Consider the following 21617-nt stretch of genomic DNA (forward strand, 5'->3'; position numbering starts at 1 on the left):
TACCCATTCCTGCACTAAAATCCTCACCTGCAACAAACCCACTCAAATACACATCCATTTCAGAGCTGAAAAGCCCCTAACTAGCAGGGTCATGTGTAACTCAGAGATGTGGACATCTGGTGAATTTCACTCCAAGTGTGTGATTCTACAGACTGGGCTCTGAACAGATGACTGATTTTTCTACAAGCCTCTAGGTTTCTCTAATGATTTTTCCACTGCATTTCTTTTCTTCCCCCCAAAATTAAATAACCTTTCCCCCCAGTATTCTCAAGGCTACATAGACTACAGCACAAAAGGCAGTATATAAGGGTCTGAGCCAGAAAAATTCTATATATTCTAAATTTGTGGAAGGGGCAGTCAAATCTAGATTTCATGATGTCCATTAAATAAAATGACATTAAAAATCAGGTAGTGAATTTCTTATACTATATGCCAGCAACTTAACATCTGCAACATTAACAATTATTTGCTGAAATAAGACAGAAAAAAACCCATTCAATTCTACTGAGAAAACTAAGTCACATCTTTTATAATTAAAACTATCAGCAGAGCTAGTCTTTTAGAGCACAGACCAATTGTAAGTTCAGCTTAACCCGAGCATAAATTAGGTCATTTAAAAAAATGGGCAGGAAGGTGATATTTGGAACTGGTCTTATTTAATAACCCTTGCATGTTTTCAGATGTTATGGAAATATTCAGTTTTATTTCCCAAAAAACATGAAACGCTCATCATGTTTTCATTTTACAAGATTCTTACCATTTCTGGAACGATCTCAACTTCCATGTCATCGTCACTTTCATCATCTCCAGTCCCGTGCCATGTTTCCACAGGGTTCTCCATCAAGCTCTCAGTCAATAGCTGTGTTAGTCTCTGCCACAGCACTTCTTTCTGCTTTCTTGGCAATTCTTGAAGTAGCTCATTCAAGTCGAAATGATCACATGTATTTTTCTATAAATGGTCAGAAGATACCACACAATCCCACATCAGCAAAGTGGCTTATACTTCATCATCATATTTTCTACTATTCTATTTTCTATTTCTATTTAATCTGGGTTTTTACATTAATGATTAACTCATATGCCTCTGCAGTTATAGAGGTAAAATACCTTCTAGAAGTTATATCTTTAATAGCTGAAGAAATTCCTGCTAGTAAACTAGCAGGAGTAAACTCCTTATCATGAAGCAAGCTGCTTTTAAGACAAAAGTCTTTAGCCCTTGATAGCAATTAAGACAATTCCATTCCCTTAGCTAAGAAGCTCAAAACTGCACAGAATTTAAGTCCCTGATTATGTCTTTGCTCTCTTAAATATGGATTGATGGTGGTTGTTTAAAAAAAATCCTTAGGCAAGGACTGGAACTGTAGCAGTCAGTAGAGCCATAGGGGCAGCACTAGTTTGGGGTATGATCTGCACGCATCAGAGCTCTGCACACTGCACTGTTTTAAAGCCCCACATCAAACCCAGCTCCTGAGCCCGATGACCCCACACCTCCTGCTGAAGCCCTGCTGACGGGGGAGCCACCATCAGCCTCCAGTAGAGACTGCACCACGAGACTGATCTGAACTATTTCCTAGTAAGAACTTCGCCAGAAGAATTTACCTCAGACACACAAGGAGTCTGTTAGTATCAAAGAAGGGTAGGCAACCTGCTAGGAAAGGGAATATGCAGTGAGAAGATAAGAAGGAAGACCAGGCACAACCGAGAGAAAGAACAGATAATTTCTGAGATGTAATTTGCAATACGGACGTGAAGGTTTACTGGATCAAAAACACTTCAGAGGAAAGAGAGAGAATGCTCATAAATAAATATATTTTTAGTTTGCAGATACACTGCAAGGCATCAAAAAGAGAAAGTCAAAGGTAAAAACTGAAATAATGGAAGAAGCAGCAGTAAGTATTACAATGTTCCCAGAAGGGTATGAAAAGAAAGATCCTGTTACATATTTATAAGACAATTTCTATTCTATTCTAAAACTGAAAACAAATACAATAAACCAAAGGCTTCACAGGTAGTTCTGCAGCCCTGTGCTTCAAACAAACCCAAAAGACAGGATATTAAGATTGTACCCTCATGAACAGAAAGAACGAACTCATAATAAGATCAGAGCTTTTAGATTTTTCTTTGAGATCATATGAGACAAAATTATTCCAAAATCTATGAGGAGAAAGGATGACAGTGAATGATAATCATATCTGTGATTCCTATTTTTCTAAGGAATTATGTATTTTCTTGAACTGGAATGGGATTTAGTGGAAAAACCAACAGCACCTGCTGAAGATCTCAACGAACAGCACCACAATACATTTTTAAAATATTACAAAGGAAAAAAATGAAAAGCCTACAAGAAATCTTGAAGGAAAATTAGCAAAGCCCTGGAATTTCAGGAGACACAGATGAATCTAAATATTGAGAGTGTGGGAAAGAAAAATTCAAGGGGGAAGTAAAAAAGGGGGTTGGGGCGTGTGTAGAAATCAGACACTAAAAAAATAAGTGATGTTAAAAACTGAACTTTGAAGAGAGTTTAAAAGGCAAATTCTAAGGCCAGAGCACCAACTAAGTAGCAAATATAACACAAAAACTAAGGAAAGCAGTGAAGCTTTAGTGATGATTTCACCACAGCCTCCTCCAGAAAAGTAATCAAGAATTTTTCAAGGGAGATCCTAAAAGGAGGATCCTCATACTAAGACAAGACATGGTCATACATCCTCCATTACTGCAGGCTTCAAAAGAAAATTAATAAAATAATTGAAGTATCTTGGACAGTCAAAAAGTCATGTGGATATTCATGTTCCCCTATGCTACAAAGGCATTAAGACAATTTTAATTAATATACTCATTGTAGCTGGTGACATAAGTATTGGCAACAGCTGAAAACTGAGAGAGAACTCCTGTGAATTGGTGATGAAAAATAAAAGGATGAAAAAAAAACCCCAACCACTTTAAATCCAAATAGCCCATGGCTCATTAAAAGAAATAACTGAACGTAGATGGCAGAATCAAGAGAACAAAAGCAATTGAAAAGGAAACACTGCAAGTGAATAGTTTTTTGCTAAAGTGTTTAGATTTAGAGAAAAAATGGGAAGGAGACTTTAGGCAAAGGCAATCTGGTAATAAATTTATCATCCATAACTACATACAGGCACACCAATGAAAGAAATAGCAAATTTGTAGGGGAAAGATTCAAGGATGTTTGGGAGACAAACTCTGTAAGCTTATTACACAGAACATGATTGTGGGTTTAATATAGTTGTTAAAGCAGTTCATGCCTCTGTGCACATAGAGGCCAACTGATCCACTTGATCCTGCCACAGGTACTACCAGGAAAATACCCTTAAGAAAGCTTAAGAAACAAACTTCACAACATCATTTATGGCAGCAAGCAAAAGATGTTTAGAAGAGCTCAGGTACAGCTTAACACCAGACAGACTGAAGCTGAGTGGAAAACACCTCAATGCAAATTATTATTTCTCATTATTATGCAATATATACACAAAGTGAGAATGAGCTTTTAATAGTAGATTTCAGGGGATTTGATTTGTTGTTCCTCCTTGTTCTCTCTACACTTCCTTTGGAGAGAGCCATCTACCTCTTCCCTAAAGCATTCAGTGATAGAAAGAACAATTCAAGTAAAATTAAACACGGACCAAAGAACAAGTGGACAGCCCAAACTATCAAATGAATGAACAAATACTAGTGAAACACAATTCTGCTATGTTTGTACATTAACTCTTATTCATTATATACCAATAAACTCTTTCATGCATGGGTTGAAATTTAACAATGTAAGACTTCAGCAACATGAAATTAGTATTTGTTAAGAATTACACAAATATCAATAATTTATTTTTTAAAAATGGTATGTGGAACAACCAAATATCAAAAAATTAGTTGGTTTATAAACATTCATAGTTCAGATCCCACAACTTTTTCAGCCTATATTCCTTCGAGTGCCATTTGAACTTCTTTTCTACAGCAATCATTCCCACACATCTGCAAGTACCAGACAAATAGTTTCTGTCCCTTTGTCACATGTTTTCTGAACCTGTAACAGATTCATGACTCCAGAAATGATAAATGTATACACTGGCTCACTTACAGGATTCTGAGTGTAACGCAGGAAGTCTTCAATTGACTCTTTAGACACAACTTGCAAAAATGCTTCGCGTTTCATCTTGGAATTGGTCTTCCCTACTTTATAACCAAAACGTAACATTAGAGAAGGTACTGTATATCAAAACAAGATCATTTTCATCTGTTATATATCAGTTATAAACATAGCATTTATATATGTTATCTACTACAGTAGTTATACATGTACCCATAGTTAGTTTTCCCCTCCAACTATTTTAGTTATTTAGATTCACAACATCACTGGCTGCAGGGCTTGCTTGCTTTTGCTTGCTTTTTCGTGGTTTTTTTTTGTTTGTTTTTTTTTTTTTTAGTAAGTAAGCCTTAAAGCAGAATAAATTGTCAGTGGATACTTTGATTTTTAAAAAGCACAAAGCATTCTCCAGCACACACCCACTATTTAAGCTGGTCATAATTCCCAACAACAGTATTTATCTGTATCAGAAGCACTGAGGAGTAGTAATATGATCTATTTTCTCGGTTATCAAATGAAAACCATGGGAAATGGGCAAGGCCACCAAGAGCCTTATTTGCTTAGGTAAACATTCCCTCCATCCTAGGTGTCTCCCATCGTGCGCTTCCAGGTGGGAAAGTGACTTTAGCAGCATTTAGTGTGCGCGAAGCCAGTTCACAGAACGAGGCGGGGGCCGCTCCTGGGCCCCGTCCCGAGCCACCCGGGGGCTCCGGCAGGCCGCGGCAGAGCAGGCAGCGGGAAGCCGGACGCGCCGCTTACCTCGGGCTCCCTCAGAGCGGCCGCACCCTCATGGACCCGCGGGGCGCGCTTCCAGCACCGGCGCCGCCTCAGCGCAGCGGAACGAAGCGGAAAGGCGCGCAGAAGAGCCCGCGGCGCACGGCAGCACCGCAGGAGGAGACACCGGCCGCGGGAGGTGCTCGGAGGGGACACCGGGGCACCCGGTCCACCCGGGGACGCTCCGGGACGCTCCGGGTCGCTGCAGCCGCCGCCCGGCCCGGCCCGGCCCTCGCCCGCCACTTTTCGAATCCTCCCGCGGCCGACGTTGCGCGCGCGCCGCGGAAGTCCCGTCTCGCCTCGCGAGAGCTCGGCCGCCGCCCCCGCCCTTTCCCGCGCGCGGCGCCGCTGAGGGCGGGGTGGGGCAAAGGCGGCCTCGGAAACCCCCTGGGGATGGTGTGCAGAACTCAGGGAGCCGCAGGGTCAGCTGGGCTGGAAAAGGCTGCTGAGGCCATCGAGTCCAACCTTGGAAACCCCCTGGGGACACGGGATCGTGTTCGAAACTCGGGGAACCACAGGGTCAGCTGGGCTGGAAAGGGCTTCTGAGGTCATCGAGTCCAGGCTATGACCGAGCATCACCCGGTCAACCATGCCATGGCACTGAGTGCCACGTCCAGTCTTTCCTAGACACCTTCAGGGAGGGCGCCTCCACCACCTCCTTGCGCAGCACAGTCCAGTCACCCTTTCTGTAAAGAGATTCCTCCTCATGTTCCACCTGAACCTCGTGGCGCAGTGAGGCTGTGTCCTGTTGTCCTGTCGCTGGCTACCTGCGAGAAGAGCCGACCCCCGCCTGGCTACACGCTCCTTTCGGGGAGCGGTGGAGAGCGATAAGGAACCCCCTGAGCCTCCTCTTCAGGCTGACCCCCCGCCTCCCCAGCCCCTGCCCCGCTCCACGGGCAGCGCCTGTGCCCGCAGCGCCCGGCCCGGCCCCGGCGGCTGCTCCCGGCAGCTCCGGCCGCGCTTCAAGGCTCCTTCCTCCGCTGCTTTCTAACACAGGCTGGCTGGAGACACGGCTGGTCCCGCGGGAATATCCATCAGTTACCCAGGGGCAGCTGCCACGGTTCAAACCCATCGCTCCGCTCACTGTTCCCTTTCTGTACCCACCTGCAAAGCGTCACTGCTTCCAAATGGGGGGGGGGAAGACGTGCTCAGTTAAATTCATGTTCGTGCTTAAGAAACGATATTCCTTCTTCCATGGATCTCTGGTAACGTGCACATAACTGCTTTTACAAAACATCACGCATTTACAAAAACAACACACTTTTACAAAACATCACGCAAACACTGGTGGCTTTTTTCTCCAATAATGTTATTGTTACTATTGTTGACAGCTATGCTTTCACTCACAGTCCTGGTGGACAATATGAGTACTTTGCATTCTTCATTCAAAGCAATCAAGAGTTAAACAGCCTACATGCCAGAATGTATAGGAGACTATGTAAGCCAGATGATATTTCAAGTTTGATAACTAAGGATTTTTTTTTTTAATATATCAGGAAATTATATCTTCTGTTTCTTCTTTGCAGTGTTTGGAAATAGAGTCAGATTTTGAATTCTGTAACATTCCCCATTCCATTTGTTTGAGCTCTTCTGCAAACCAAAACCAGTCAAAGTCTCTTGTTAAGGGCTTAGTTTGTATCTTTCCATTTGGCATTTTCAGAAGCATTTCTCAGTGTTGGCTGTTCAGAAGAGAGAGGTGCATAACTGAAGTAATTTACTTTTAGTCTGTAGAAGCAGTACAGTATGTACTGTGCAGCTTTACTGTGCAAACAAACAGAAAACCAACTATAATTCCTATAGAAGTTCTCACATCTGGTTAGACTTTTCAGGATTGTAATTTAAAAAACTATTATGAAATTCAGATTTCATTCAGTCTTAAATGTAAAAATTCGCTCCTTTAAAAGCAGCATTTACATCTTCTGCTGATTTAATTTTTAACATAGACTCTTCCTTAATGATCCCGCCTTTCACAGTTTTAGTTTACATTAAAAATCAAGATTTTTTGCATTTTCTGCCACATTTATTTGATATGAGAAGCTGGTTTGTCTCAGATCCTGTGGACCTGACTTTATATCCCAAGTTATGTGTTCAGCTAAGTGCAAGGAGCCTGTGGAACAGTTTGCTTGGAGCAAGGTGCATGAGCAATCAGCATACCTGTAGAATTGTAAAAACAAATAAAAAGGTATAACACCTGACATTTATACATTATGCTAATGTCTTCCTATATTAAAAAATTTAGGCATATATTAAAATCTTCGCCATTTTAGATCCAAAGTGATTGATTTATTCATCATGACTCATGTAGACTGAATATTTCATTAATACCTTGATTAGTCTTTTAATGAGATGCTACATTAGTCACCTGGTTACTGTTTATTTAGTTGGGCACGCATCATTTTAGCAAACAAACTAAAACATTTCAGTTTTTAATTTCTGTTGCATAGCAACCACAGAATGGTTTTTTTTCATAGTATTGAAACTAGACGTTGACACAGATAACAACAGGCTGAATAACACCAAGTGATTCATTTGAAAGGACCACATAGAGAAACCAGAGAGACAGAATAATGTTTTCTAGGTTTTTTCAAGAACTGAGCACGAACTGCAAGCCAGTAATAAACCTACAACTCTATTTTCAGTTTCTCTAATATTCTCTCTTTCAAGAGTACCAAATTACATGCCTCTCTTTGACATATCTGTTCATCTGTTCAAAATAATCTATACCCTGTGATAATAATCTCATATTTATTATCATTTTCCTGTCAAGTTAAGGCAAAAATGAAAAATGGGCCTTTTGCACATGGTTGCTGAGCAACAGCAAATAAAGATTTGCTTTTGTGCTGCCGCTTCATGAACCAGTCTTTATTCTTGTTGGTGGCCTGCAGTAGAGATCTCAGTTACAGATGGCTCACACCGGAATATCGTTGTTTGGACTAGAGCAAGCATTCCATTTCAACCTATAAGAGTCAACAATATAAATAAAAAATAAATAAGTAGTTCCCTGAATGTCAGACACTTTCTTGACAACATTTTCCTATATTTACAGTGTTATTTTGTAGATAATAGTTTCTTATGAGATTATTCACACGTTACCTACTACCATGTTGGAGTTGTAACTTCTATTTCTTTTTCTTTGAATATGTAATAAAATTTGTTATAGTTAATACAGTATGAACAAAATCTGCTCATCCTCTGAGGCAGGCTGTTAATAATTTACATGCATGCATTTCCCTTGATTTTTTTTTTTTTTTGATCTTCACATACTTTGATAAATAATCCGAACAGCATGGGAGAGAGATGAAGTTTCACACTATTCCACTTCTCCAGATCTCCCCTTGCCTGAAGGTAATCCTGCCAATCATGCCATCCTTTATTCAGAGGCAACTGTCACTTCTCAATGCTGGTGTGATTAGACCGTGAAAAGGCTTATTTCCCTTAAATTATTAATATTAACATGAATCAATTTTAGAGTTTAAGAGATTAAGTAGGAAAAAAAATCGCTGCAGAAGAAAAAAAAAAATTATCCTTGTTAACTCACAGCAAAATAAGGAAATAAATTGCGCAGAGGGAATGCAAAAGCTGTTCGGGAGAGCCACTCCCTGGAGTCGCTGCCGACGGTACCGAAGTCCTGAGCTGCCGCCCCGCGGGAGCTCCCCGCCACTGCCGGGGTCTGCAGGGAGCCACACCCAGCTCAGTTTAAACTGGGAAAACACAGCAACCTCATTTTCGTGGCTTTGTTATGATGCTTTATGACAAAATACTTAGCTGTTATATTATGAAGAGTGCTGGAGCACGGAGAACGGCTGAGAGAGCTGGGGGTGTTCAGCTCAGAGCACCTGAAGCCTCTGGAGAAACTTTAGAGCACCTTACAGTGCCTAAAGGGTAAGGAGAGGTGATTTTTATATGAGCATGGAGAGATAGGACAAGGGGGAATGGCTTTAAACTGACAGAGGGCAGGTTTAGATTAAATACTGTGAAGAAATTCTTTCTTGTGAGGGTGGTGAGACATTGGCAGTGTTCAAGGCGAGATGGGCTGGGGCTTTGAGCAACCTGGTCTAGTGGAAGGCATCCCTGCCCATGGCAGGCGTGTTGGAAATAGATGATGTTTAGGGTCTCTTCCAACCCAAATCGTTCTATTGGTCCTATAATTATTATTTGCTGTATTATTACGCCCTTACTGTTATCACTTGTTCCTTATAAACAGTGCTACAAGTCACTGTAATTTTTCTCTGCTGTTAGTACCATGAAAATGGAAGATTTCTGAAATGTTATAAGATACAGCAAGAAATTACAATAACAGTATTTGCATAGCTGAATCCATCCTACTGTAAAAAGAAAGGAAGTGGAATTTTTCATTACAAATACAGCAAACATTTTCTAGTATAAAGTCATTGTCATCTTTCAGAATATGTATCAAGTAAATTTATAATACTAGTTTGTCAGTTAATTTGTTTCAGATATAAAACACTCCAGTTACAAATGCTATGTCTGTATTATTTTAACTCTGTTAAATTACATTCTGATAGAGATTTACTGCTCTTACAAGTGTCCTGTCTCCTTGCAGCACTCATTCTATTTAAGTCTTTAAGAGAAAAATTGGTTTTAAGGTACAAAATCACTGTTATTATTAATTTTACAAGTGCTCTTAGAAGTTTCATTGTGATAGGCATGCATCCCTTAGATATGACACCATCTCTGTTCCATCTGTCTAGTACAAAACATGAAAATACAGGACAAATATCAGAATGGACATGATTTGCTCATCCATATTAGTTTATACATATATAAACACATACAAACTGCTTTACATTGCTTGGGTATTCTACCAGCATTCACTTGTCTCTCACATCTGTGTTGGCTTTGTCAGCAGGGGTGTTCCCCATGTCCCTGATCCAGACCAGGCACCTGACCAAAGCCCACTGGGGTTTTTTACAGGCTGCATGTCCTGCTGCCTTCCTGCAGAACTGACAGTAGTGTACTATCAGCCTGGGGGGAAATGTGGAGCCAGGCACCCATGAGGGCTTCCATATCCACTAAGTTGGATATATATATATATATACTTGTCATTTATTCCTGTTCTGGCCATCAAACAGTTTTATCATCACAAGACCTGGTGTTTTATCAAACTTTCTTATCATGTCCTTAAACAAAGGAAAATCGATTCTTAACTTAGTTTTTCTAGTAGAATTTTATCTGTCTTCCCTTTGCCCCATGTTGATTGTACTGCTGCATGATGATTGTTAGCTATCCCGAGTTTCTAGCCATGTGCTCGAATCAACAATAAATACTTAAAGCACAGTGATGTTTCAAATGTGCTGGCCCATTTTCCATGTCCTGAACTGTAATTTCACTTCTGCCTGCTTCTGATTAATTTCAAGTTTTTGCACTTAATCTCATTAAAGTTGTGTCAGCAACTCAAGGGAGTTCTAGAATCAAATCTAATTTGGTATCGAAGGCATGAAACACCTACAGTGAATTGCTGACAGAAGCATGCAGAATTTCTGGTGAACCGAGAACCTTAATATTCCAGAAGTTTAATGTTTCCTCACATCATTTTTTAAAATTTCACTGTGCCTTATGACTAAATACCTCTACAAAACCATTTTGGCAAATTGAATCCCCCACTATGAAACTCAATTCTTTTCGGATCTCTGGTGCCAAAGAGGAAAGGAGAACAGAGCACAGTGAGGACCATACCTGTTGTTCGCTGCTTTTAAGCCAGGGTGACTTGAGGCTGCACTCCCAAACATGCCTCTTATCCAGACCACTTCCTTATTGTACAAGAAGGTGCACAGGCAGCAAAAAAAGATTCTGAGAATAGGGTCTGCACTACCATCTAGTGGAATATAAAAGTACCTTCAGAAATAAACACTGGGCACTAATGACTATACATGGAAAAATTTTAATGTCTCAGTATAAAAAACAAGATTAGCAAAACTAAAATGTTTTCATAAAAAGATTAGAAATTAAGCATTTTTTATGTCTCAAATAATCTGAACTTGAAAAAGCATACTGAATAAAAAAATATGGCATAGAACAAAGCTGCCTAAAACCAAGATTGAAACTTGTCAGAAAGCTAATCTTAGTATTTTAAACTTTTGATTCCAACTTATTTTACATGCAAATTAATTAATGATTTACCAAATAAAACAAAGAACCAGCATTGCTACCAGTACCATTCATGAGTCATGAACATCCATTTCCATTAACCCAGTTTTACCCTTTATTTCATTGTCATCACCTGGGTAAATGACAGGTCTGGGGACAATCCAAGTCCTTTGTTTGGATGCTGTTGTCAATTCATCGAATGTATCCAGTGGAACTCTGAGCTGAAAATTACAACAGAGCACCCATTCAGTGGCTATCATAGTTACTTGAGCTCAGAGAATTTCACGATTCATGCAAAACTGGATAAAATTTCCTATGAATTGTAGGTGGAAAACATTGCAACACAGCAACTTAACCCAAGAGACAGCAACAACAATCATGCAAAATACATCATGGATTTCAGCCTATCAGTTGAAGTATTTCTCCCATGGGAACTCTGCATGAAACTGTCTTGCAAAATATTCTGTATTAAATTATTAATCATTGTGACACGCTTAGTAAACTCTAGTTGTCAGGCTCTCGGAGTTTGAAAAACACACTAGCTTGCAAATTCAACTAGAATAAAAAAAACTTGTTTGAAATTTCATACTGGAAACCACCTCTGTTAAACATGTTTATGTACCTTTTTTGGGTTTGGGGATCTTGTCCCAGTTACTGAGTAAAATTACTGACCTTCATTCAGTGCCTACAATTACCATTTTGATAGCATTATCTATGTTACAACTCAAGTTCTATACACAGATTAAAGTATTTTTAATTCGTACCAAATTTTTGCATCCTGACTCAGCAAAGCTGGCAGCTCCCAGCTGTGTGACTCCTTGTTTCTGCCCAGCTGGAGCAGCTATATGCCTATCTCTTAGAGCTCGGGTTCAGGAAAAAGAATGCCCAGGAAGACCTACAGCACAGGCCAGGAGTACACAGAGCTCCCAATAACTGAACTTACCTTACTGTTTAAAAAAATATACTTGAGAGCCATAGAACTGAGGTTGGAAGGGACCTCACCAGGTCATCTAGTGCAACATCCTGCAGAAAGGAGCTACTTTGCTTAAATAATTAATAAATAAAATTGATCATCAATTAGATCTTTACCACACAGCTGATGAGTGAATTCACAGGGCGCAGCTAGGTGCAGGGACATGACAACATTCTTGTGTCATTTCTTGCACAGGGGCTGAGGTGCTTGATACCCTGCTCTGAGGGCTGGGTTACCAAGTCCTGCAGGAATGGCCCACGTGTCTCCAGGCCATAAACCACCCCTGGCTGGAACCAGCCCTTCCACTGCCTGGGTGTGAAAGGCTGGAGTCTTGCCTAGCTTTGGGCTGTCCTTGGACGTGTTCCTATATAGATCTGAATGGGAAGAATGATCACTGTTAGGCCTTAATTCCCTTGCTGTTAAGTTTACAGCTACTGAGGAGTCAAAGATTAACATGAAAGACAGGCTGGCTTCACTTTGGTGTTCTCTGAGGAAACAGAGATGCAGGAGCCTGCTCAAATTGGATTCCACTGTAGATGACTGGCATGCAGCAATATTCCCTGCAGACAGTGAGAACAGAGAGTATCACCTCTATCACATGAATACAGATTAGAGAACTTTCCTCCCAGGTCTGCCATCTACTCTGGCAGTTAAATTTACTGCTTAACACTGAAAGAAATACAAGTGGATTTTTGCATTTCTCGTAAAACGCATTTCAGAAGGTGCCTAAGAATATCACTGAGAGCCTGACTGCCTTAGAAATCAGTAGGAAAGCATACAACAGTTGGGCACTTTAGAATATACAAAGCCACCCTTTGGATTAAATAATCCGACTGCTTCAGCAGCCAGCTACAATCACAAATGGGTCCAGGACAACCTGCAGTTTGTTTTTTTCTATCAAAGGTACCATCTAACATTCAGAGTTTGTTTGGGGGAGACTATAAACAATTAAATTGATTAAAAGAGGTACTTCACAGGAAACAAAGTTTGTATTCAACTCTTAGCTGAGAAAATACTGAAAATAGCCACATTGGTAACTTTATTGGCAAACACTGCTCCTAGGTGGAGGCTGGATGAACTAAAAGCCCAAACCAGTTAAAACAGTACAGCAAATACTAAGAAGAATCCTGGGCTGGGGTGAGCCCATCAAATTAATACCAAAGCCATCTGCAAGAGTGTCTTGCACAGTTATTTCTGCTCTCTAATAAGTGTTGATCCAGGTACCACCTGTCCTGCAGGACTGAATGTAAGGTTTGATCTTGACCCAAGTCAGGAAAATGCTGACAACCTGATCAGTTCTGGCACTGATGGGGAGTGTGCAATCCAGAACCATCTTGCCATGCAGGAAATGTGGAGACTTTTCCTTGGCTTTAGCTGCCTTCCCATTGATTAGCAGATGCATTTTATTCTGCTATAAAAGGCATGTATCTCTTTCTAAGGGAAAAAAACAGAGTGGAACATAATTTTGTAGTTAGTAACATTAAAGATTATCCAGTGGGGCCCATTCTAAAGGGGATAGTGACTGGTTGATGAAGTTTTGCAGCTTTTATTTATGGCTGATGAAAACTGACTGAATATTATGAATTCAGACAAGCTGTAGCTGTTTATGGGAAGAGGTATCATAATTAATTACGGAATCATAACTAATTATAAATTAATGTTTCATGCAAAGAGCATGATTTCTATGGCAGTTTTTCTGGAATGGATTGAGGATATAACACACTTTTTCTTATTTATGCAGTACATCATTATATTTTTCATCTACTGGCCTTACCAAGCTAATGAAAGAATACGAAATAATAATAGGGAATAATAAGGAAAGAATGCCATGGGTAGAAATCTGCTGATTCTCAATTTAAGGCAATTAAATACAGTTCTAGGTCCTTCTGAAAGCATAATTAAAGACAATTTATAAGTGCTAGAATTATGAGAATTTGTTCAATTCATCCATTTAAGAGAAAAATAAAATTTAGACACTGAAGTTGAACAAAGGACCTACTCATTCTTATGTGTCAATCTGTTCCAGAACGAGCACAGAAATCCCCATGAAGTTCCTGCACTTCTCAATCCACTTTCTCTCATGTAAGATCCAAAAATCTGCCTACAGACCTTACAGCAAGGCTCCATAGATTGCAGGAGTATGAATACAGGACTATTTTAAAAATTCAGTTCATTGCATTACAAGTTAGAACAGGGATATGCAAGAGAGGAGAGGGGGTCTGTGTGCAGAGGGAAGCAACACACCAACTTCCATATGAACCATTTATTGAATAAATACATGCATCATAATGTAGAATTACATGAGCAAAAAAAGGCAATCTGTACAAAATTGATTACCCTTTGTTCTCATTTTAACTCTCACCATTTGCTGCAGCTCTGATAAAGGATTCAAGACAGAAAATTAAAATTCTTTTAGTCCACCTCCAAGTGATATGCATGCTGATTTGAGTTCAAGCTATACCACTGCTATAGTTAAGAAAGCTGGTTTTCTTGTCAGTGAAGCAGAGTAATTCTAAAAACAGTTTCAATAGTACAGAACATGTGTTGGTACATACAGGTAACAAAGCTTATTTTTTAACCATTTCTTAAACATCTTCATATGTTCATATTTTAAGGCACAGGATAAACAAGAACTACATGAAAAGCTATCAGTTGACATTGAATAAATGGCTTGATAATGAGGTGCAATTTTTGCCCAGAGGCAAAATTGTCCTTCCTACTTCCATATAAATAGAACAACTGGAATTTGGTAATACAAAAGTTGCATCCACTATCCAAAGAATCCATCTCATCTAGGCACTCACAGTCTGATCCAAATTCACTCAGGAGAATGTTTCTGAAGATATGGCATCCAGAACTGATTATAGACTCTGGGAATTCTAGTTGCTGAATTGCAATGACAGTTCAATCTCTTCATTTCAGATTCCTAAGTGGAAAATGGAATCTCTAAGAACCAATCCCTAATTTTAAGTAGTGAGCTATTCTGAAAACCTGCCCTATATTCTTTATTCAATTACTCACTTTGTGCTATCCTTTCACATTTGCCTGAAGATGGCATTATTTTCCACCTTGAAACTTTAAAAGACATGAATTTTTTTTTTGTTCAAGTGCAGTTTTCTGTCCCCAGGCTTCACTTAAGACTTGGAACACTGAATCAGTTTAACATCCTATTTACTGGCTGCAGATCAAACTCTGTGCAGTTGCTGGCCAAGATGTAGAGCAAAAATCCTTCCACCTCCGACTGAACAAAGGCAGAAGACAATTATGTTGAACTGCCACTCTTAGACCTCATTTATTCAGATTAGCATTTGGTTTCTGCATTTTCATTGCATTAAGAACAATTCTCTGTCTTTCCATTCTTAATATCTTAATGGAGAACTAGCAAAGAAAATATGTATTTCATAATATATTTGATACTAATAGATGAGTGAATATATAGCTACTCATACATTCCAATATACAGTGAAACCTTCATATGGAAATGTTTTCTTACAAAGAATCTCTATTGCCCAGCCCAGTAACAGCAGTTACAGTACAATTTACGATGTAAGATTGTTTGATAAAATAGTCATGTATAAAACGTGGCAATGAGAAGGCCATCACTGTATAGAGGTGTATGGTGCAAGTCACACGTATCCATAACAAATGTTCATGTTAAATTAAATTTAGACAAACTTAAATTTTTAGACATGAAAAAGACAAAAAGCTACATCTATGGTAGGCACTTTGGTACATCTAGTAATGTAGGCAAATTCTATATCTAGAGTTAAGGTTCTGTCAGTTTTCTTACAATAAAGCTAATTTCAGGAGTTTATCATTCCACGTTAAAATTCTTTCTTGGCTGAGACATCATTCTAGAATCGTAGCTAAATAATATTCTTTGTCTAATTGCATACTTCTCCAAGGATGAGGACACTGGCTTTGCAAAAGCCAAGCTGTTCTCTTGGATTCTTAATGCACATTTTTCTAACAGTCTGAAAAAACTTACCAGAAAAAGAAAAATCAGTTCTGAATACAAAAAAAGTCCCATAATTCATAAAATTAGAGTTACGAGCTCAGCTGTTGGGGCTGATACTCTCCCTTCAGATCCTGCCTGCCTGGATCAGTCTGTGCTGACAGTGTCCCTGCTCCCTCCTGCCCAGCCCACAGCAATGCTTCAGGAGAAGGACAGCATTGCTCAGAAACCTGCCTGGACCACTGATGTGCAGTTTGTTCACGCACCAAACATATTTAGCAGCAATGAAGCAACTGTCAAAGACAGTCAATTTCATCTCAGTTCCCCACTTTCTTACCTACTGGTGTTCATTTGAGAATTACACAAGGTATGGCGTAACATACTATTTTAGCACAGTACTGTATAATAAAAATAACATATGTCTTGTACATATGCCTACTATATGAACTTAACTTGCAAGCTGATTTGTCTACTTATAAATCTGTGAAACATGGTGGTAGGGACAGTTTAAAGTGGTTAGACATCTTCTTTATAATAGAGAAAAATCCATGTCCTCATACCTTCAAAAGATCACATGTCTAGTACTCCAGAGTACAGGAATAAATAACGAAATCCAACTGAACCTGTATAATAAAACTGTACTGTTTGTTATGTTTACACTATTAAATGAAAACTCAGATTTAGAAACTGTTATTTGTGGACCTCATCCTCTATTTATACAATATTTATAGAATTCTCATTTTTATTTATAATATTCTATAGCATGATTTCCCAATAATACATTTATATATAAATATTAAAATGTTAATGTTTTATACATTTTAGCTAGCCCCACTGGGCCAGAAACACAATAAAGTAAAAATGTTTTTCTGCATTTTCTTTTGCAGAGTATCACAAAATGATTAAGACCATTGTGCTGCAAAGACAAAGGAGATTCATCTGAAGAAATTAACATGCATTTAGAAGAAAATATCTGTATCCTTTACCTAATTTTCTTCTGAATTCAAACCAGCATGAAAGAATTATAAAAAAATAGTATATATTTACATGGTACAGTATACCTTGGTGAGATATAAAACAAGGCAGGGAACAGCAGAACATGTTCTTTTCACTTTCTAATAGGTACAGCCATCATAAAGATCAATTTAAACACAAAAGGTTACTTTACTGTACTATTGCACATTACAGTAACATGTAGAACTGTTTAGCAAAATAAAATATAAAGTATAACGATGAGGAAGGCTATGTCTACATAAAATGACAAAGTGTTATAAAATTATTAGGGATGTGTCTAAGAACTAAATCAGTAAAGCTATAAAAATAACATTGGTACATCTCTGAAAACAACGCGTTAAAAATATATAAAGGTTGGCAAAATTATGCGTGAGGAATTCCTGGTGTCCATGGGCCTAACTTGCACCCTGTGGCCTTGTACCATCTTCTGTCAAATCATACCTGAAAAAGAAAAAAACAAAGGATTGGTTTTTTACATTTAGCATGTATTATTAAAACTATTATTAACATAGTAGTTGTTAGTATGCAGTATTATTATTAATAATAAAGGAAATGTTCTACTTACCACTGGGTCCAGCCTTTAGCAAGTTCTTCAGATGCCAGAGGTATTAATAACTGTGGAAAGTTAAATTACCAATCAATGCACTGTGTGTGCCTTTCATTCTATTTCTATTAAAGATCAAACCTGACAATCCTGTAAGCTACAGTGTAAGCAATGCCATTGGTAAATGATGTATTTTATATCCTTGTCATCACAGCTCTCTGCTATCTGCCTAAAGTTTTAAGTTGCTGTTTTTGACTTTAAAATCCACACCCTTCAGTGGCAGTCCCAGAGCACATCACAGCATGGCAGTGGCAATCAGCAGATGTGTTCCTACTAACTGCTTTCCAGATGAACAGGAAAATTGAGGACACTGTTCACCATGATCTGACCATGATTCTATATCTTTCTTCTTCACAGAGCTCAAATATGGCAATTTGAAAGGGTGTAGGAATTTACTATTCCTTTTTCATGCTCCAAATCCCGTGTGTAGCAAATTGTGTGATTTAATGTGTGCCTATAGAACACTGAAGTCACAAACACAACAGCTGGTGTTGGCATTGGGAATGTCTCCAGTAGCAGCTCTTTCTCATGGATTTTACAAACTGGGAATTTAATTACTTGTGTGTTTCCCTAAGCACTCGTTTGTCTTTCCAGTTTTGTCGGAACATTTTCTGAAATACTGCTTGGTTTCTTCTCGTTCTTTCCTCTCTCTGACAGCATGATTAGTAAGTCTGACAAGCACATTTCTTTTGTTACTGTGAACTTACCACTCTCTAGAAGAGATTACTGCCTCATCTTTCTGAGTCTGGCTCTGCAGTTTGTTCCTTCCCTTACTTAAGCCTGACATCTAAGGCACCTGTAATTTTTGAAAGCTTCATACCTGAATCAGGCTTCAATCAACACTAAATCACATGTCAAGAGAATTTTTGTTTTAAGCTGTATTAACAGCTGTATTTTGTAATAAGCTGTATTAACAGGATTTGCTTATTGTCTACTTACTTTGCCAAGCAGCCCTTTATCTTTGGACAAGAATCCACCACTGTTCTTCACTGCTACATCTAGTGTTCTTCTCTGTACTTCAGGCAGGGAAACACTGAAATCAAACCTGACAGGCAAAGAGATGCATTAGAGGGAATTCTGTACCACAGGTCCAAGTTCAGTTCCTACAGCTAAAGAGCCATTCAAATCAAAACCAAACCATCTCCCTTCCTAAATTAAAAAATGAGGTTGGAGACAAATGAAGAAAAAAATCCCAATGTTTTGCCTCAATTTTTTCTTGAAAACTGTGATCAATATCAACATCAAATGTTTATGACTTCTGTTACCTTTGGCCTCTAGAGGTCACTGGTAAAACAAAACAAACACATGAACAAGAAGGAGGCAAAGGTGGAGCACTGGCTCTAGAGAAAAGAGAATGTGGAATCCTACTGTACTGACAGCTCAGTATTAGCATTTTCCAAAAGGAAAAGATTGGTCAGTCTTACTGATCCTTGGTACTTGATAACCAGAGCTCCTTTTCTTTCCTGTCTGGCTAAAGAAAACTATCAAAGATAGCTCTTTGCTAGAGCTGAAACTTAGGCAAAGTCAGGACAAGGTTATACCACAACTTACATCTATTTGTCACTACAGTTCTTAAACAGCTTTATTGCTCTGCAATACATTTTCCTTGGAAAGGCACAGTGAAATAAATCTTTTACCTGGAATGAACAGGAGAGAGCTGCACTACCAAGAAAATCTGCTGGAGCCTCTAACTAATGATTTACAGATTTGACAGAAGGGTGTCAGGGCGTTTTCCCTGAGTTCATTTGCTGTCAGTAGAGAAAGGTCTTTATTGAAAAGCAGTGGGTGGGAGAATAAGGAGCAGACGTGTGAGAAAAATGACTGTCAAAAAGATGAGTGCAAGGATTTTTATGCAATGTAATATTGCACAAGCTGGTACAACTTCTAACATATGGGCCAGGATATAATCTACAAGGAAATTTCCTGACTCCCTGGATGCTGAGAAGTGCCACAGAGTGACTGAGCAATGTGACCATGCACAGGCACTGGCTGGCAGCATCAGCCAGGCACTCAGCCAGCCAAGCTTTCTGGCAGGAAGGGAGATCAGCAGCACTGGCCAGCTAAAGGCACTCGTGTTCTCACCACCTGCCAGGAGAGCAAATCCTGCAGCTGAGCCACCAGCACAGGGACATGGAACTGGTGTAGGAAGGCAGGAAAGACAGAAGTGGCTGCTAACAGCAAGAAGGGCTGCAGTGATAACAGGGAATAGAGGGAGAGAAGAGCTATTACAGCAGAAGAGAAAGGTATGATCAAGTCTAATGGTGACAACCAGGAACTTGAACAGCTCACCCTTCAGTAAGCACAGAAATCTTCATTTGACAGCTTTGTAATTACATGATACAAAACTACACATAGTTTAGAACCTACATTTGATCAAACACTGGGTTTAATGTCTTCTTTGATACGTGTGTTTTTCTTCTTCCTGATCGTCTCTTATCAGGCAATAAATACAATCGCACATAGGGGTCGGATCCTTCTTCAGAAAACGCTATCAGATTTCTGGGAGAGGGAAAACCAAGGAAAAGCACTTAGAAAATCAACAAGACATTGCTGAATGTTAGTGTCCACGCTACCATCATGTAATTTAGTATGTGAGGCAGTTCCCCCTCAAAAAATATTATGTGGAGTGACTTGTGCAAGAGTCTAAATTCTAATTTGAAGTATGGATATGGCTTTTTAGAAATCACATGTTTTGGTCATTCCGTAAAAAAAATCAGTCTCTTAGAAACAGCTTTCAGATACTGCTGATAAAAATCTAAATGTCATTTTCATTTAAAATCTGACAGAGGCATAATAGACAAATATAAAATCAGAGCAAAATCTTCCACAAAGTTTTTCCCGATTCTGAGTACAGCTCTATATATTTTTGTATTTATGCATATGTTGTTTTAAAAATAACAAAGATTAACCAATCCACTTAAGAGTAAGTCAGGATAGGACAAACTTATAAACAAATATACCAGACATGAAATTGTGTATTGTATGCTCACCTGCAGGAATGCACCACCACAATCAGTTTGTTTCTTTGTGAACTATGACGAATTGTTAGCTGAATCTGTCCTAATGGAGATTGCCCCAGAGTTGTTCCACTGCAGGAAAAAGCAGAATATTATGCTTAGTTTTTAAAATGCACATTAGAAGTAAGAATTAACTGAGTAGTTTTCCCAGAACTCATGTATTAACCATTTAACTTCTCTAGACCAGTGTGAAAGAAGAGAACACGTGTAAGTGTGTGAGCATATCCTCATCAGATTCTCGTACTTCAGTTCCTTGGCCAACAATTCTGCTCTCCAAAACAGGCCAGGTATTCTTGTCATTAGGAATATGGGACTTTATTCATTACAAGTAAAGAACTTGCTTGCCCTAAAATAAACATCAAAGCAGCATCTAGGAAATTGGAAAGAATAATAGTGCTAACTGCAATGAAAACCTCAGGCATAGGCCACTCTTACCTAAGGCCAGAAGCCAATTAGGAAACCAGCTCATTCTTTTCTAAATTCTCTTATTAAAGAAATGTAGATATTCTTGGGATTAAAATAGTTATCATTTAAATCTACTTCCTGTTGTAAAATCTCAGTATAAATACAACCATTTTACTTTTCTATAGTTTATATCACCATGAAAAGAAGATTAGAAAAAATTTACACTTACAGGTCATGTTTAAATAAAAAAGCAAGCACCATGGTAAAAAATGTTTTACAGAATGGCCAGAATATGCAGTTCCCTCATTTCCATGAAATGCTCATTTTAATTTGTCTGAACTGACTGTAAGTATCTTCCTATCACACAGGACTGCACGTGCCATATTTGCCATTTCTCAGCAACCTGAAGGATATCTTATCCTCAAGGGAGAAGAGTGCCTGTTTTGTGAATATCTACTACAAAGTGATTGATGCATTAAAATTCCCAAGTGATTCACTTAAAAAAAATAGAATGAAGGTTTAATTTCAGTATTTTTTTAGTTGAAATAAAAAAAATAAATAATCAAAGCACCCAAAGGCATGTGGTCTGCAATAAAAGGACCTCATTATCTGTAGCTTTATCACTCTCACCAAATGACAAAGTATGACATTTGTGCATTTCATGA

General features: G+C 38.9%; 2 protein-coding genes across 5 annotated transcripts in view; both read right to left on the minus strand.

Moving 5' to 3' along the window:
* NCAPG2 (non-SMC condensin II complex subunit G2) overlaps positions 1–5037 on the minus strand; it is a 43044-nt gene extending 38007 nt beyond the window's left edge. Inside the window, exons 1-3 of the mRNA XM_038129861.1 lie at positions 4862–5037; positions 4097–4191; positions 758–949 (exon numbers count right to left, since the gene is read on the minus strand). Of these exons, the coding sequence (XP_037985789.1) occupies positions 758–949; positions 4097–4171 (267 nt within the window). The 5' untranslated portion in view covers positions 4172–4191; positions 4862–5037. The remainder of the gene's footprint in view (positions 1–757; positions 950–4096; positions 4192–4861) is intronic.
* A 9168-nt stretch (positions 5038–14205) lies between these two features.
* The window catches only part of ESYT2 (extended synaptotagmin 2), an 80728-nt gene continuing 73316 nt past the window's right edge, over positions 14206–21617 (minus strand). For all 4 annotated transcript variants that reach the window (XM_038123697.1, XM_038123707.1, XM_038123716.1 and 1 more), the window contains 5 exons: positions 20521–20619; positions 19898–20029; positions 18470–18575; positions 17492–17541; positions 14206–17367 (listed from right to left, as the gene is read on the minus strand). In XM_038123697.1, the coding sequence (XP_037979625.1) occupies positions 17322–17367; positions 17492–17541; positions 18470–18575; positions 19898–20029; positions 20521–20619 (433 nt within the window). In that variant the 3' untranslated portion in view covers positions 14206–17321. The remainder of the gene's footprint in view (positions 17368–17491; positions 17542–18469; positions 18576–19897; positions 20030–20520; positions 20620–21617) is intronic.

The sequence above is a fragment of the Motacilla alba genome, chromosome 2, assembly GCF_015832195.1.
Source record: "Motacilla alba alba isolate MOTALB_02 chromosome 2, Motacilla_alba_V1.0_pri, whole genome shotgun sequence".
In the NCBI taxonomy this organism is placed as follows: Eukaryota; Metazoa; Chordata; class Aves; order Passeriformes; family Motacillidae; genus Motacilla; species Motacilla alba.